This window comes from Alternaria ethzedia (assembly GCF_023757985.1).
Source record: "Alternaria ethzedia strain BMP 0044 chromosome Unknown scaffold_12, whole genome shotgun sequence".
In the NCBI taxonomy this organism is placed as follows: Eukaryota; Fungi; Ascomycota; class Dothideomycetes; order Pleosporales; family Pleosporaceae; genus Alternaria; species Alternaria ethzedia.
In genome coordinates, this window is record NW_026056205.1 from 427,709 (window position 1) to 445,157 (window position 17,449).

Genomic DNA, 17,449 nt, shown 5'->3' on the forward strand with positions numbered 1-17,449 from the left:
CACCAGGCGGATGCGTGACATCGAGTCGGAGAATAATTCGCTCTAAAGCTTGCCTATCTCCTCCACGCATAGTTCCGGAGAATACCAGGGTGCTTTTATCTGCGCCGCGCGCTGCGCTACAAGAAAAAGCATTATCTCGAGTGTTGGCTAGAGGTGCAGTTAAGGTTGTCGGATCTAGGTGTGCGGCAATCTCGGAGCATCGTACAAGGACATAATGGGGACGCTGGTGTGAGACATGGCTGGACTCGAGGGCCACAACGTCGAGACTCAACGTAAATCAATCGAATTGCTCAAGTGAGATGTCGACGATGGCTACGGCACGCGAGCGAAGGTCCAATGCCCAGGTAGTGTGCGCGCTCCAGTGCGCCCGCCTCGAGTATCGGAAGTAAACACCGGCTTCCTAGTCGGCGGGAGGCATGGAAGGCGCGAAGAACTTGGCGCATTCCGACGACACCACGCGCACCCACCATGAAGAGCGTAGCGGATATTGCAGGAGCATCAACGTGCATCCTTCAACGGTTTTGCTGTCGATACATACTGTTCTCGCTCTCCTCGCCGACCTGGAGAAACTGCCGCGAACAGGACGACGCGTTATCACGTCGCCACTCTACCCCAACACGACTCCGAATTTCGCAGATCTCCATCCGCCCGCCAGAGACAAGCTTCTCCCTTTCTCCAAGCGTCTAAGAGATTTTCTGCATGACCTCCTATTCGGGACTGACATGTGCTGATCGCCCCGGTTGGAAACCGCCAGGCGAAAGATCACCGGCGAAATTTTAGCCTGCCTCCAACGGCGTCTTATCGGAGGGCCGATCGCACGTCAAACTCGGGTTGCAGAACTCAACTTCGGGTCCGCCAAGACACATTCGGTCCATTCTCGCAGATGAGCGGCTCACAGCACGCTACTCTTCCTGTCATCCCAGTCTGTTTTCTCGAAACCCCATCGGCTGCCTTCCTTGGACGGAAGCTACCGACCCGCCAGGGGGCCGCGCAATCATAGATGATCAACGAGCGATCACAACTGTAGATCTTTTCACTTCTGTTTACTACTCAGACTCAGAGTACGTACGGGCCTCGTCGACACACAACTATGCGGCCGGAGGGGACGGCATCAAATCGATACTTGAGCAGACGTCGGGTGTCACATTCCATACCTTCCGCTCCACGCGACATGTGCAACGGCGCACAGGATATAAAAAGATCAAAACTCCGACTTGCAGACACAAATCGTACCGTAGAAGCATTTTGCGGGCCTCTGGTATGCACGTCCTGATCGACACGCTCAACAGATGCTACAGACCATTGAGATTGGTGCTCGCTCTTGCGGATACCGCAATGTACCCTGCCGTGTATCAGAAACATAGCACCGTTCTTGAGACGCCCGTCAAAAGCCTCGTAAGGCACCTATCCGGGCTTGCTATCCGGCAGCTGTCAGTTTCAGGTGGCGAGGGGCCGCGGCGCGGTCTAGACGAGCGGTTCGGCAGTTGGCAGTAAATTTCCACCCGCCTTGACCTGGTTTCTGGTCACCTCGGCTTCGCATTGCTCTTCATGTTGCATCTGACTGGCCGAGCCGTTGTCGACGCCAAGCTCGAAATCAACAGAAGGACAGACTAGCGATACATTGGCCTTGCCTGTGGGGCTTCCGCGACGGGCGCGGGCACGCGCTGCAACGTGGGGAACCACGTTTTTGCAAGCGGTGCCACGCCTGATGACGGGCGCCGCAAGGTCAGGGATCTTCTCCGGCGACGCGCGCAGAACAATTCTCGGAACACTGTCCTGAATGAGGTAGTGTTAATTCAACGCTTAGTGTACTTACCCAAGAAGATGTACGAAGAATCTTGTTCATAGTGACATCAGTGTGAGCATTACGTAGGTTCAAGGTCTGCCAACAAATCGGAAGCCACACGGCAATTGATGTGGCTGTGGCGTACCGTGCACGGCGATTCCACCGCTCAACGTGCTGTGGCTGGGGAGGCCTGGCTACAGTCTCCGCGAATCCCACTAGGGCATGTCGGGACAGATCGCTAGTGAACCACCATGACGGTGTTCCCTATCTTCTTGGGGACCGAAAACTGATCCTTCGGCGCCTTTTTCGCCATCGTCTTTCAAAGTCCAGAGCGCTTCATCCGAGTAATCCTCGTGCTTGCAGATTCGAAATCCCGTGTGCTTTTGCCATGGCTGCAGGCGTTAGCGAAGTGCCTTTCTTCAATGCCGCATGCAGGTACACCCCTGTATGAATCTCGCCGAAAAGGTATGCCTTGGACGTTTTGGGTGAAGCCATGTGGACCGTCTGGCATTTAGGCACGAACCGATCATCTTCTGGAACATGAGGCTTCATCAGAGCCGGACAAGCTGTCAGGTAAGACTAGCCATCCGGATCTACGTCCGAGCCTGCTAACGGAGCTGCCAGCCCGTGTAGAATTTGAACTAGAACACTCGCTTCGTCTCATTCTAGTCGAAGCAGCACCAGCTGTATGCCGTGCGCGGAGCCATTGGGCAGTACTCACGAGACACAAAAACATAGGTTTGCACGACTTCTATCGGTCCACTCGTGGACGGGAGCCAAACCACATATCTGGGCATTCGTGGTACTATCAACCCGCAATAAACTTTGCTCTTCCCGTATACCGGTACGTCGAATGTACAGGAGGCCTCTGCTTCGTGGTGTTGTTGAACAAGGCTTGCTAAAGTCCCCTACTCTCCCAGGATACGGAGCTTTGTACAGGGTCCCCGAAGCTCCTTTCCATTTCAGCGCGTCGCCAAGTCGACACGTGCTTTAAACGAAGCACCTTCGCCAATCCCCTGTGTCGCTCAGAGCATCCATCCGAGATCGAAAGGTGGCGACCTGACAGGGTCCTTCTACCGCCTTACCACAAGGTTGCTAGACGAACTTCACTGCAACTGAGAATTCAGCTGATCATTGCAGCATTTTGACTAGCATACTAGCCCCATACGACGCCCCGAAATACCCAGTATTTCCTTCATCGGATCTTTGCCGAGATTTAACATCGTTCCCACGAACCTTGCCGTCTGCCGAAGCGTCTTTTGTCTCCTCACGGCCGTGAAAGTTCAATCATCACACACCACCTCGCAGTTCACCCTAACCAGTCTAGCCACTGACCCTAACCTAAAGCTGTGGCATCTCGGCCACTCAGCCGAGCGGCTGGCTGACAGCACTTACTCAGGCGACACAGACCCGACTATCGCGCTCCAGCCTTCTGTATGCCCGAGTCACTCAATCTGCCCAACCTACCGCTCGCTTGCACGGTTTCTCCACTTGGAGCGAAGACCTGTCACTTATCTTGTTCATCCACAAGTTTCCATCTTCCGCATCTTGCATCACGCCAAGGCAGCATGAGGTGTTGACGGCTGACTTCCATTGGTTCAACACGTCTACCTGGTCCCACAAGCTACTAATATCGTTGGCCCGTTCTGAGTAGCGCTGTGTTCGGCTTCTACCGAGACCACTTACTCTTTCTCCATAGCGACATCATCTCGACTAGAACTTGTTACCTACCAAGCGAATTTCGATACCCACACCCGGCCTGTCTTCGAGCGCTTGGGCTATCTCTCACGATGCGCAAATCTCCGCCAGGTTCCAGTGGGCAGTCGCCACGGACCATGATACCACCACCAAGTCCGTTCACGATGTCGCATCCGGTTGCTCGCACGACTACTCTGGCGGCGCCTACTGGCCCACAGCTTGGCTCCCGTTCACCTGGGTATTCTTCAAACTCTTATAGCCATTCCACTTCACCAAGTACGGCATCTGGAAGCCTGCCGGACCACAACCACGATGGCGCGAGCCTGATGATATCCCCTACTCAGATATCGTCCGCGAACTTGAACGCGCAAAAACGCGCATACAGACAGAGACGTAAGGATCCCTCGTGCGATGCTTGTCGAGAACGCAAAGTCAAGGTGAGTAAAGAAAATAGAGGGTTCATACGTACATGAAAAGCAAGTGTTTTGGTGGCATTCCAGTAATGCCATCAGAGGCGGACAAGCGAGATTGGGGATGGATGATCAGGTACTGGCCACCTAGACGACCATCTTCCCTTTCAGTTGCGTCGAGCGCATGCGTATCTAGTTGCGCATGAGCTTTGCTGAGATTGACATGCTCCCATGAGCAATGTCAGGGCATTGAACTGGACACCATGTGAGAATGTGACTGACCACTAGTACAGTGCGATGCAACCGAGACATCGGCTTGTTCGGAATGCTCGAGCCGTAACCACAGGTGTCAATTCACCAAGGAGACCAACCGGCGAATGTCATCCATCAAGTACGTGTTATGACTTAGCCCACTTGGACGAACAGTTGCTTACGTTGCATAGACAGGTCCAGGATCTTCAGAGTCAGATTGCCGAGTTGACTCATGTCAACTCTCAGCTGCGCACCAAGGTCTCCGATGGTGAGCCTTTAGATCCCGAACGGACAGACACGAAGCGCAGGCTTTCTGAAGCTCAGATTGGCGCCATACCGGGACCACGTCCGATTACAATGCCAGCCTTGAACAACTTCGACCAGGTCCGCAGCAACATCCGAACACATGCCCAAGGCATCTTTTCTACACCCCATCACGATCCAAAGGGCGCTGGATTGACAAATTGGCGGTCGCCCGAGATACCAATACGCGCAGACTTTGCGTACCTCGCTCGCTCATACATCGAGACAATACACGAGTCGTATCCTGCTGTTCACTGGCCCACTTTTCAGCGAGAAGTGGACGAAGTGTACACTTCGAAAACATTCGAGGGTTGCTCTCGTGAATGGGTCGGATTATTCTTTGCGGTATTGGCTTGTGGCGCTTTGCAAGCTGAACCGGGGCACACCAACTCTCCTACCTCAGTGTCAAAGGGCCAGGCAATGTATGAGACCGCGACTGCTGTTCTCCAGTCCTGGCCGCATGATGTCTCAGTTACATATGCCCAAGCAGCACTTCTGTTGAGCATCTACGCTACTGAGTGCAACTTGGGCCCTGCGGGCTCTATGTGGCTCGCCTCTGCCGCGAGAATGGCTCAGGAATTGCAATTATGCCCTGAAGTCGATGTCTGGCCTCTTGTCGACGGTGAGATCCGACGTAGGCTCTGGTGGTCCATCTACGTTCGCGATAGGTATGGAAACTGTTTCTCACCTGTTTTTGCCAACTGCAGCTGACTTTGAAACAGGATCATGTCGCTTGAGACAGGCAAGCCTATGATCATCAACGAAATCGACTGCGAAATATCTCTGCCATCCGCCGTGGACGACCGCTACATCCAACCGAACAGTTCCTTCCGCTCGTTAGCGAAGCCAACTCACTATACTGGGTTCATGGCGAACATACACATCACACGCCTATATGCGCCACTGCGGCAAATTCTCAAATCAAGCGTAGTTCTCCCACAGAGCCTACAAAGCTTTGATGAAGAGCTTCGACTTAAGTTGCTGCTCCTTCCTGAAGCCTACCAGCCTGATTCCAATACACTGTTCGACATGTCGGCACTGCCTACAATCTTTTGCTTGTTGTCCGCTCGCTTTAGTGTGTACCGGCGCAATCTGACTCCAGTAGCCGGTCTCGCGGAGCGAATGAGTGCTCTAAAGCGGTGCTTTTCTGTTTCTCAAGACACGGCAACGTATGTGTCAAGGGCCTTGCACAATCCTCCCAAACAGGATTCTGGAAAAACATGGGAAGAGCTAGTAGCTTCGATAGCGAGCAATGCCGTATGTTTGCACTTGTGGAGATGTATACTTGTGCTATGCTTCCGTGGCGAGTACAAGGCTGCACTCGTTTGCTTGCATCTCTCTAGGGCTATTGGCAATCGACGGAAGGTAAACACGGCGTGCGGAAAGCACGTGGTATTCTTCCTCGAAAGGATGTTCGACAGAGTGCGTACCGGGCGCGCAAGCAGTCATCAGCTCGAGCAGGATGAGGAGATGATCGCGTACGTCAGTGCGGACGCTCAAAGCAGCCTTGAGCATTCTTGGGTTTGGGCGGGTGATAACTTGATCTCTTCGAGCATGAAGCCAGACCCGACCCCCATCGCTACAAGATCGCCGAGCGGCGATGAACCGATGCGGGACGCACTACCATTGCGCACGTCATCTGGTTCACCGATGAACACTACAACTGAACCGGATGAGTGGAGCAAGGTTGAGCAAATGGTCAAGCAGCTGATGGATGAGCTCCTTCATCGATCCACGCAATCGCCTGCCTACTATCCTCCACCCCATAATCCTGTTAAGCGCGTGCAGTTGGCACCGGAAGCACCACCACCACCACCAAAGATGGCGCCAAACCCAAGTCCGACACCGTCAGGCACAAGTCGCATCAGCATTGCGAACATTATATGAAGCAAAAGGCTCCCTACAGACTAAAGATAGCTCATCGCCGGCCTGTACGGATATTCGTTGAGACAAGCACTCCGGCCAGCATTCAACTGGAGTAGTCCTTTGGACTCGAATACCTGCATTGGGTACTACGACCACCGCATGTAAACTATTCGGAGCAACACATTCGCTAACTCCAAAGCGCTGTACATTCGTTGTGCACATTCAACCCCCGGGTCGTCCTGCCGCCCGCAAATTGAAGCCGAAGCAAGTACACCTCCCGAGCCAGTTTTCGACATTTGCTCGAGCATAACAAGCATTGCTCTCTTGGCCAAGACGGGTTGACGCTGCTATGGTTCCACGCTTGCGCTTGTAATTCAGCTCTCATTCGGTGCGTACATGATTCGGTTCAGCAACCACGCATGGTCAAGGCGTTGAGATGTCTTGGCTATTTGATACCGATTGTCGCAATGCTCTGCGTATAAAACGATACTCAAATATACTTCCATGCTTGCAGTCCAACGCTGCTTGCCTCCGTAATATATGTTGCACTGCAGTCCCCAATGCCGTGACAGTGCTCAATTGACTCAGCACTAGTGGAAATACTCACCTATTGGAATGCTTGGGAATCTCACTTGCGCACACCTAGGTTCGCGCCGCGACTTACCCGCAGCCTTGTCTTTCAGCGGCACAGAAGAGCCATCCAATCAGTACCTAGCCATATAATCGGACGCTACCAGTGTTAAGGTTGGAAGCGAACCTGCGACCGAACTCTGCTGACGCCGTGCCTGTTGTGCGACGACCTTGCTGCGAAGACGTTCTCGTCAGCTACGCATAAACCGCCATGGCTTAGCAGATACCCACAACCAGCGCACATCTTCTCAGCCCCGAAGGTTGTGAAATGTCATTGCTGAGCAGAACCCGACACTCGCCCGGGCAGATCGTACCTGGCACTACCCCGCCGATAGTCCATCTCGAAAGGCGTTAGCTCGTCGCCGAAAGCAGGAAGGCATGTGCAGGGCGGTGTGAGGAAACAGGGCCACTAGCCAGACAAGCTTCACGGGCCAAATGCTTAGCGAACGGCCTGTACCCCGCTATGACATGTTGTCGCTCTCGAATGAGCACCTTGGGCGCGACATCGTGCGTCTGTTTACTTGGATTATTCCCAGTTCAAACGCCTCATGTAGAGTAAATGGCTACGGAGACGCGCTAGGCGGTCTGGATGATGAATCGACGTACGCGTCGTGTAGCGTCGGCCTGCAGCAGGTGGCCCCCAACGTATGTCGTATGCAAGTCGTGGTGGGGTAGCAGAGTGAGCTGGAACGCGGGCGGCGTGTTGATGCTGCATGATAGGCGCGTCAGGAGCTGGTGAGCGATATAAGCTGCTGATTCTGCGGCAGCTCCGGTTGTTCTTAGGCTGCCTTGTCTGCTTTCTTGACGTGGCTTCCTGCTTTCTCTTCCTCCTTGATCTTTCCTCGCACCTGCACCTCGATCATAGAAGGCAGGCACGATTATCTCTTCCAGACCCCTCGACAAACACATCCTACGACCGTCAGCATGGTGCATATCAACCGTGTAGCAACCCACAAGGAAGTCTCCGAGGAGCAGAGCCAGTTCGAGGCCATTGATGCCACTACTACCATCAATCTGACACCAGACGATGAAGCAGACGACTACACTGCTACCGTCTACGGTTCCAAATATGCTGCTGAAGATCTGCCGAGACACGAGATGCCGGTGAGCCCAGCCCCTTTGAGTAGCTATACCCGGAACTGACACGATCTAGGACCGAGAAATGCCTCCTCATGTGTACGTGCTTTGCTACATGCACTATTAGCCTCGAACACACCAAACCATTTGCCGCACCACAACTGCGACAGCATCGCTGACGATATGCTAGTGCATACCGCATGATCAAGGACGATCTCACGCTCGACGGCACCCCGACGCTGAACTTGGCTTCATTCGTTACAACGTACATGGTAAGCTCTAATGACAATTCATCAGATGGACAAGGACTGACACATGAGCAGGAAGAAGAGGCCGAGAAGCTTATGGTGTATGTCGAACAAGCCCGCGTTTCGTGACCTCCCAATAACCCTCTACCTCAGCGACGCCTTCTCGAAAAACTTCATCGATTATGAAGAGTACCCCGTCAGCGCCGATATCCAGAACCGTTCGTACATACACTACAAAGTGGGCGGAGGAATGTTTACTGAATTGTGAACAGGATGTGTATCGATGATCGCCAGGTTGTTCAATGCGCCGGCAGATCCAGAGGCGAACACAATTGGTACTTCTACCATTGGGTCTTCTGAAGCCATCATGGTCAGTGAATACAGTGGTATGAAGCTGGAAGCCGTTGAGTTGACACAGCATAGTTGGGTGTACTGGCCCAGAAGAAGCTTTGGCAAAACAAGCGCAAGGCCGAGGGCAAGCCCTACGACAAGCCAAACATGATCATGAACTCGGCTGTGCAGGTCTGCTGGGAGGTATGTAGCCTATTGTCGAGCCATTTCGGGCGAATAAGAGGGAGAAGCATACTGATTGTACGCAGAAAGCATGCCGATACTTTGATATCGAAGAGCGATACGTATACTGCACTACTGAGCGCTATGTGATGGACCCCAAGGAATGCATTGATCTCATCGATGAGAACACCATTGGAATTTGTACGTATTACAGCATCTATGAGAGGACAGTGAGCTAATTCGAATAGGCGCAATCCTGGGAACGACCTACACTGGCGAATACGAAGATATCAAAGCCATCAACGACCTTCTCGTCGAGAAGGATATCGACGTTGATATTCACGTCGACGCCGCGTCCGGTGGGTTCGTCGCTCCGTTCGTCAACCCAGGTCTACTATGGGATTTCCGCCTACCAAAGGTCACGACCATCAATGTCTCTGGCCACAAGTACGGACTTGTATACCCCGGTGTCGGCTGGGTCGTGTGGCGCGACCCCAAGTACCTTCCCCAGGAGCTCGTCTTCAACATCAACTACCTTGGTGCTGACCAGGCGTCTTTCACACTCAACTTCTCCCGCGGCGCTTCGCAAATCATTGGACAGTACTACCAGCTCATTCGTCTTGGCAAGCGAGGATACAGGAAGATCATGCTGAACCTGACGCGTACGGCCGACTATCTCGCCGCGAACCTCGAGGCGTTGGGCTTTATCATCATGAGTCAAAGGGGAGGCGCTGGACTTCCTCTCGTTGCTTGCCGCATTGATGAAGATCTTGGCAAGCAGTACGATGAGTTCGCCATGTAAGTGTGCACCCCATTGTTTCTGCAACTGCAACTAACGAGAGCAGTGCTCATCAACTCCGCGAGCGCGGATGGGTAGTTCCCGCATACACGATGGCCCCTCACTCCGAGAAGATGAAGATGCTGCGTGTAGTTGTGCGCGAGGACTTCACCAAGTCTCGTTGTGACGCACTGCTTGCCGACTTCAAGCTTGCGCTGTCGACGCTTGACAAGCTCGACGCGAAGAAGATCGAAGAGCACAGGCAGCATGCATTTGAAATGCGTCGTCGTTCGACCATTATCAGCCCCATCTTTAAGAAGAAGGCGACTGATCACTTCGACGAGGACCACAGTCTACAGGCAAAGACTGGAAAGACACATGCTGTCTGCTAAGCGTGAGCAATGCGGCGCCTATTGAGTTGTCGAGGTGAAGGAGTATATGGGTTTTATATACATAGATACCACCAATGAACAAGTCGCTATCATTGTTCTAAACAACGTGCGCATGTTGTGATGATTGGGAGCATGAATGTCACCCATCACGCAAACAGCATCTCTCCTGCTTCAAAGAGTTCTGTTCACCAGCCGGGGCCACTTGCGCGTCTCGCGAACCGTTCCCAATCGGCGCATGAATGCAAAAGATAGGGGTCGAACCAGAGCACATGCCGAACTGAGCTGCAGTGGATAAGATACCGAGCAAAACACTGCAGATGGGATGAACGTGAACGAGGAACGAAAGGCGGGCGGAAGTCGCGACGCGTCGCGCTAGCCTAGTTGGGCACACGCGTCAGGCGGACGATGTTCGGCGAAAAGGATTGGGGGGATCAGCACTGCAGACGGTATGTCTGGTCGTATATCGAGTAACTGTTGTGAACTACCGAGATATACATGTCGACAGATACCGTATCAACAGGGTCGGATGTTACAATACGCTGCAATCTACATCACCAAGGAATGGAACAATCATGACAAAATGTGTTCGTTGGTACCTTTGCGATTAAAACAATCCAGTGGCCGTTACTCTTTTCATCATATCCAATGCCAGACATTCCCCATCGATCATTACCTCCTAAATAGAGCCTAAGCCTTGGTCTCGGCGTTCTCAACCCTAACGGGGCTGTGCTCAAGACCCTTCTCGTTATCAACCTCGCCACGCTCAGCACGGCGAGTGTTGCTGTATTCGACCCTAGTCTTCCAAGCGGGAACTCCAGCCATGAACATCTCCTCAACATCCTCGAGCGTCTTTCCAGCCGTCTCGGGGAACAGGAAGAACGTGTGGATAGCCATGGCGAGGCAGAAGACACCGAAGATGATGTAGACGCGCCATTGGATGTTGACGAAAGCGGGTGGGACGAAGTAGGAGAGGGCGAAGTTGAAGATCCTGGAGCGGAGTCAGTACGTAATGATTTCAAGCATCATAAGCAGGTTTGTACATACCAGTTGGATGAGGTAGCGACGGCAACGGCCTTTCCGCGAATGCGGAGAGGGAAGATCTCTGGTGGGTAGACCCAAGACGCGGGACCCCAGGTTGGCGCGTAAGAAGCGACGAAGAGGTATGTGCAAGCAATGACAGCCTTCGCAGGCGCGCCAGTAATCTCCCAGGATTGCTCGGCAATACCACCAAGACCGCCTTCAGGAGCGGGGTTGCCGTAGGATGCCATGAGACCAGCGTTGGCGAACATCCAGATCATCATAAGGACTGCGCCGATGACGAACATAGGACGGCGACCCCAGCGGTCCATGAAGAGAAGAGCAGGGACTGTCATCAAGACGTTGATGACGTACTGGATGGAACTGGCGACGAGGTTGATGTTACCGGTAAGACCTGCCATGCCGAAGACGTATGTGATGTAGTACATCTGCAGAAGGAGAGTTACGAAGTCAGTATAAGTTTCACATGCAGTTGGTACAGTCAGAACTTACCATGACGTTCATACCAGTCAGCTGAGACCAGACTTGAGTGAAGATACCAATGTGAACGCGGTTGATCATGTTGGGCTTGAAGAGCTCCATGAAGGAAACGTCGGCGTTCTGGCGTTCAAATTCGATCATCTGACGAATCTCATCAAGCTCAAGCTTCACGAAAGGACTGTTGGGATCACCCTTGCCGTGAACCAGGGTAAGAACGGCCTGTGTCTCCTCCCATCTGTCGTGACGGGCGAGCCAACGAGGAGATTCCGGCAGGAACAGAAGTCCAATACCAAGGATAACAGCAGGAATCATCTGCAGACCCCATGGAACACGGAAAGCCTTGGTGCCTTCCATGAAGCTGCAGCCGTAGGAGATGTAGTACATAATTAGAATTCCCCCTGAGAAGCGCTTATTAGCTTTTGTCTCACCAGGAGTTTGTCGAGTGGGTACTTACAAGTGATCGCCCATTGCTGGGATCCTACAACACGACCGCGGCGGGAGGGAGGAGCGAGTTCAGAGACGTAGACAGGGACTTGAGCGGAGCAGATACCGACAGAGAGACCGTTGATGAAGCGACCGACGATGAGCATGCCGATGTTTTGAGCGGCGCAGGAGATGATGGAACCAATGATCCAGATGGCACAACCGATTTGAATAGCCCTGCGACGACCGAGCTTATCCGTAAGGTAACCAGAGACGAGAGCACCGACGAAAGAACCACCAGGCATACTGTACTGAGTCAGTTGCTGAAGATGCAATACATGGTGAGAGCCGACTCACGCTGCAGTGATGCCTCCTTGGACATCGGCGGTAGGACCAGAGCAATCGTCCTCGGGGCCTGTGAAGGGAGGACCCTTAGGCCCCTGGTTGAAGTAGCATCGGTATTGTTGAGTTGGCAAACTATGAATGTTAGCATCAGTCTCAGATCGCCACGGCGAGTACGTACATAGCGCTCATGGAACTGATATCGAAACCAAACAGTCCACCGCCGATGACCGCAATGGCGGTGATGCCGTAGATGTTGCCGATCTGGTAACCCATGGTGGTATCTTGTCTTGCCAATCACCCTGCAATGGATGTATAAAAGAAACCCGGAGGTTGGCAGGCGTGGTTACAGGAGAACAAGCCTGGCGTTCGGGGTGCGAAAAGGGTTTATATGCCACGCTTCCCTCGGCTTGATACCATACGCGCAGGTTGGGTCAGGGGAGCCAGGAACAACGTGGGAGCCCCGCAGCGGACCTTTCACGGTTCCAGGTAACGGTCATCCCTTCGTCGGTCGGAAAACACTCTGATGTGCTTCCTGGCTTGGTATAGTCTCCGAAGAACGACGCGTTGATTGGTGGGAGCATGATGTGGAACCTTGCAGCGGAGTGAAGAGATGACAAGCCTGACACGATCCGTCGGCTTAGTGCTTGTGTGTTGAGTCGCAATCTTGGGACAATTGATGCCGAGACAACGGGAACGGGTTGGCAACGAGGCGGATGAAGCTTTCTGCCTTCCATGGCGCCTCCTGCCACGGAACTCGGAGCTGCGATCATCGATATGCTCGCCTTTCCTGGTTTGGCTGTACCACAAAGGATGCTGATGGTTGCATCCATCTCATCGACCCGGAGATGCGAGCCCTCCGCACTCCGCACAATGTCTCTCCATTTTTCCTCCAGACTCCAGACACCCACAATTTCGCACCCCAAGGGCACCCCATGAAGCAGAAATTTTCGTTCTTGGTGGGCCTTTGCGATGTGCAATTCGCGCTCAGAGCACAGCATGGAGTTTCCACAGTTGACGTCACGCACCGCAATCAAGAACGGCATGCAGCCAGTCATCGCGCGAGACGCTGACGTCGGCCCGCTTTTCCTCGTGCAACCGTGCCGCCGCTAGCGTTGTCGTATCATGCGCCTCCCGTTGAATGGAAAGCTTAAGCTCGCAGCCGAGTGCCGAGCAAGCCTGTAGCTGTCAAGCTTCAACAAGTCGTCTGAGAGGGCGTGGCATTTTGGGCCGTGGTAAGGCGTTCAGCTGACCCATCCTTTGGTATGCGATTGGCATGTCGGTCGACGCGCCGGCGCACTCCATTGACCACATCTATACGAGGTGAGGCTCTAGGTGGGCCGTGACCATCGCTACGGGGCGATGAGACCGATCACTGTTGCGCTCGTGTCTTTCGCTGCATGTGCCGATGACATAGCGTAGAACGTTGCACCGAAAAAGATGCGGCGCGGGTCCGCTGATGATTAAACAAGTCCCAGCGACGCAAGCGCTTCATCGCGTGGAATAGTGGAGTCGCCGGGCAGAGGATGGATGGGGAAAGGAGATGTTGGAGCGCGGAGAGGAAACTGGGTCGATGCTTACCAGTGCTTTCATTACTTCCCCAGCTGGCTTGCTTGTGACGCGACTTCCTCATATATCTCGGTGCACCGCTCTCAAGTCTTTAGTATCACATCACTTAGCACCCTCGACATGCAGTGCTGCACAAGTAAAGCGGATGCATTTCCCGATATAGCTCTCGCAAGCTTGTCAGGTAGCCAGCAGCCACCCGCATTGTCCCCACACGCACCTCAGTCGCCGGGACCTGGAAGCGCCGTGAATCCGCCGTGCCGGTCGCTGGACTCCGCTGTTCTTGATGTGACCGTCCGAGACCATCGGGAAGTATAGGGAGCAAGGAGATTATACCCCAATCAAGGCAAGTCCACCATTCAGACACACCGTATGGTGGAAACGTAACTATCTACAGGATGATTGTATTGCATGATACGAGCATCTTTCCAAAGGTTTATGTACGGCTTCCTGAACAAGATACAATGAGAAACGACAAGACATTATACATGGCCAGTATCAGACCGGGCTTAGCCCCAAACAAGCTTCTTCAAGGAATACTCAAACTGTTCCAGGTAGCCGGTACTCTTCTTCGCGTCCACAAGGCTGATTATATCCTTTTCCTCTACTTTCAGTGTCCTGTCTTCATCCCTGCCGCCCTTCTTCATCTCATTGGCGATCCTCACAATCTCATCGCATACCGATTTGACAACCTCGCCTTCATTGTCAGGGTTGTCGCCAGGGGATGACGGAACGCTGCTTCTCGGTGGAAGCGCTTTGAACGCTAGGAAGCGGCCCGCAGTATCCTGCTTCTGGTCTTTCTTGGCGTCGTCTTTGCGTTGCTCATCGCTGGCGGCTCCGGAATCTAGAGCCCTTGTATTGCGCCGTACTAGCTCGCCCTTGGTATCGGCTCGATATCGTATGATGAGACCAACGTTCTTGTCTGTGTCGGTGTGTCGTTGCGCCAGTGTGGACGTAACGTACACACCTCGCATGAGGCCTTGCACGTTCTCCAGCGGGATACGCTCGAACTCGCGTACTTTCTCTGTTCCCCAGTCGAGACGGCAGAAGTACAAGGCCTTTTCTGTTAGTAGAAGGACTGCTTCCTCAAATGTAGCAGTCTTGACCTGGTTAACAGCAGTGGGTACGCTCAACGTCCATCCATGTACCAGGTCTTCGTCGCGATCCTCAATCACGATTCCAGCAGAACGCTCAATGGCCTGCTGCCGCACTTTGCGCACATCTATAAAGTAATCTGAGCTCTTCATATCGGCTTCGAATTCCGCGAAGATGGTATCGGTAGCGCGACCGAGAAGGTAGTCGATGACTGCCTGAGCAAAGTAGTCGTTCACGATGTTGTTGTAATATCTCGTGAGTGTCAGTCCGAAATCGGTAAGCGCACCAGTTATCTGCCGTTTCCGGGTACGCGTAAAGTCGCCCTTTAGCGCAGCAGTGCCAGCATACTGCCGAGATATGGCATCGCCATTGTCAGCCCAGAGGGTGTTGAACCACGATGTGCTGGGGTCGTTCTGGAGATCGATGCTGTAACTGCCCATTGACAGTTGTGCTTCAAGAGCAGTCCTGGCGCACGCAGATTGAACAACGTTGGTGCGGTCCAGACAGTCCATGCAGTTTGTACGCAAGACGCCTGACTGCTTTTGCTGTACTTGATTTCCTAAGATCTCCACCCATCCAGAAGATTTCATGAAAGGTTCGATTGAATCCATCAGCTTCGAGACGTTTTCAAAGCGCATACCGCGGCACACGTTGTGGAAGTCGAACCATTCGAAACCCAGCTGCTTGCCTTTCCCGTCCATCCCGCCATTCTCATTGAGCGACCTCGAATGCTGTTCATAAAGCTCACCAATCTTCGCCTCAGTACCGTGTTTGTCTATGAGCGAATCACAGTATATATCGCCATAGCGTGAAGACAGATCGGCAAAATGCTTCTTGAAAGCGCGAGCATTAGTCTCAAACGATCCCCAAGTAGAGACTTGTGGTTTAAGGCTGTAGGGCGATTGAGAGAAGAACAGGGGAATTGAGCCTCGAATCTGTGTGAAAGAGAAGATCTTGTCTTGCGTCGTGCTAAAAGCCGGGTTGGATAGGATCTGTTCCGTCTCGACGCTATTCGCGGTACAGCCCTCGTCATCTGTACCCCGTCGTAGGTAACGAAGCCCAGCTCGCTTGATAGAACGTCGCGAGATGAGTGTCAACAGGAAGTCTTTTCCGTCCACAAGAGAGGCATCGGGATCAGATGCTTCGCCATTGCTTTCCGTATTGGACTGTGAGTCCTCTTTCTGCTTTTCATGCCAGGACTGGAGCTGGATGTCATCTGGAGTGGCACTCGGGTCGACTACAAGACTGTTCGACTGGTCATCAGCTGTCTTGATCGTGAAAGGTCGTTGACCAACGAAGCCTTGCATTACGGGGAGCACAAAAGCATGCTGGCCCGCGTCAATGAAAGGTGCGATGATGTGCTGATTCCAGAAGAACTATATACTGGTGAGCAATCGTCCGTTACATGGACAGGGTGTAAACTGACCAAAGGATCGAACTGTTTAAACAGGGCGACACTAGAACTTGCTTGCTGCTGGCCAATACCGTGTGAGATGTCATAGTCGTATGAGAAGAAGAAGTTGCCTGATGAAAAGTACATTTTGGTGGTCTGCAGAATCTTTGGTAAGAGTGCTACAGTGGCTGCGTCCTTCTCGCCGCCCAGGGCCTTGGGTATGGCTTCTGGGCTGACTGGCTCCGAAATGTCCTTGTCATCTGTAGGGATGGCATCCGGCTTAGACTCGCTCTTAGGTTGTTCTTCTTCCTTGGGCACCCCCGAGTCAACGTTCTGCGGCACGTTGTTTGCCGCCAGGTTCTCTTCTGAGCTCAGCCCTTGCAGACGCCTGTTGTCAGCACTCCAACCCTTGCGCGAGAACCACTTGTCAGCGAATCTTCCATATACACCTTTTCTTTGTATAACGTCTTCGGCCACACTTGTCTTGCGCTGCGCACTGCCTTTTTGTCCGGTGACCGAATCCTTGACCTCGCTTGGTGTGGACGATGAGTCCTCTACAAGCGAGTCCGTCACACTGGGCGCGCCATCCTCGCTATCGCTAGCGCTATCTTCGTCTTCCAGGCCGGGTGCCCTGTTGCGGCGCTTCAAATGATCACGCGTGGCTGCAATGGCCTTGTCGGCGTCGGCTTGCGAGGAGAGGGGGATGAGGGCGACATTTTTGATTTTGTAGATGGGCTTGCCGCGTATAAGCGCCACCTGTTCGCGGTCGGATATGGATATCAGGAAGTAGGAAGTAGCCACTTTGAGTAGTCCTTAGAGTAGGGTCAGCTTGTGCCGCAATGCGCCAATGATTGCGCGCGTACCGATAATGCCATGCGCTTCCACAGACACGGGCGCTGTTTCTTCTTCGCGCCTGTCTTTCAACAGGGGGCCGACGTTGCCCTTGTAGTCGACCTTGATGGCCTGCTGCGTCGCGGGCGGATGGTTGCGGGGCGGGGACGGCTGGAGGATGAGACCATCAACGGCGGCGAAGATGAGCAGCTTGCGCACAAGGGAGGGCATCTTGTCGGCGGCGCTATGCGCGTTCAGGGCTGAGTGACTCGACAAAGTGCGACATCAGGTCGCTTCTAGGCGCGTTGAGACGTCTGGTGGGTTGAGC

General features: G+C 53.3%; 4 protein-coding genes across 4 annotated transcripts; 2 read left to right on the forward strand and 2 right to left on the reverse strand.

Moving 5' to 3' along the window:
- Positions 1-4,503: 4,503 nt before the first annotated feature.
- J4E87_005699 (uncharacterized protein) lies at positions 4,504-6,336 on the forward strand (the record flags this gene model as incomplete). Its single annotated transcript, XM_049377306.1, has 3 exons — positions 4,504-5,117; positions 5,172-5,618; positions 5,895-6,336. 3 exons carry the CDS (start codon positions 4,504-4,506, stop codon positions 6,334-6,336), a joined length of 1,503 nt encoding a protein of 500 aa, XP_049232932.1.
- A 1,533-nt stretch (positions 6,337-7,869) lies between these two features.
- J4E87_005700 (uncharacterized protein) lies at positions 7,870-9,953 on the forward strand (the record flags this gene model as incomplete). Its single annotated transcript, XM_049377307.1, has 10 exons — positions 7,870-8,049; positions 8,099-8,121; positions 8,213-8,294; positions 8,346-8,371; positions 8,424-8,488; positions 8,543-8,640; positions 8,694-8,804; positions 8,870-8,984; positions 9,032-9,581; positions 9,629-9,953. The coding sequence occupies 10 exons, from the start codon at positions 7,870-7,872 to the stop codon at positions 9,951-9,953; spliced, it is 1,575 nt and encodes a 524-aa protein (XP_049232933.1).
- Positions 9,954-10,640: 687 nt separating this feature from the next.
- J4E87_005701 (uncharacterized protein) lies at positions 10,641-12,512 on the reverse strand (the record flags this gene model as incomplete). The annotated part of the gene is made up of 6 exons (XM_049377308.1): positions 10,641-10,941; positions 10,998-11,419; positions 11,484-11,869; positions 11,926-12,200; positions 12,252-12,371; positions 12,418-12,512. 6 exons carry the CDS (start codon positions 12,510-12,512, stop codon positions 10,641-10,643), a joined length of 1,599 nt encoding a protein of 532 aa, XP_049232934.1.
- A 1,799-nt stretch (positions 12,513-14,311) lies between these two features.
- Positions 14,312-17,352, reverse strand: J4E87_005702 (uncharacterized protein; the record flags this gene model as incomplete). The annotated part of the gene is made up of 3 exons (XM_049377309.1): positions 14,312-16,273; positions 16,324-17,102; positions 17,154-17,352. 3 exons carry the CDS (start codon positions 17,350-17,352, stop codon positions 14,312-14,314), a joined length of 2,940 nt encoding a protein of 979 aa, XP_049232935.1.
- Positions 17,353-17,449: the final 97 nt, after the last annotated feature.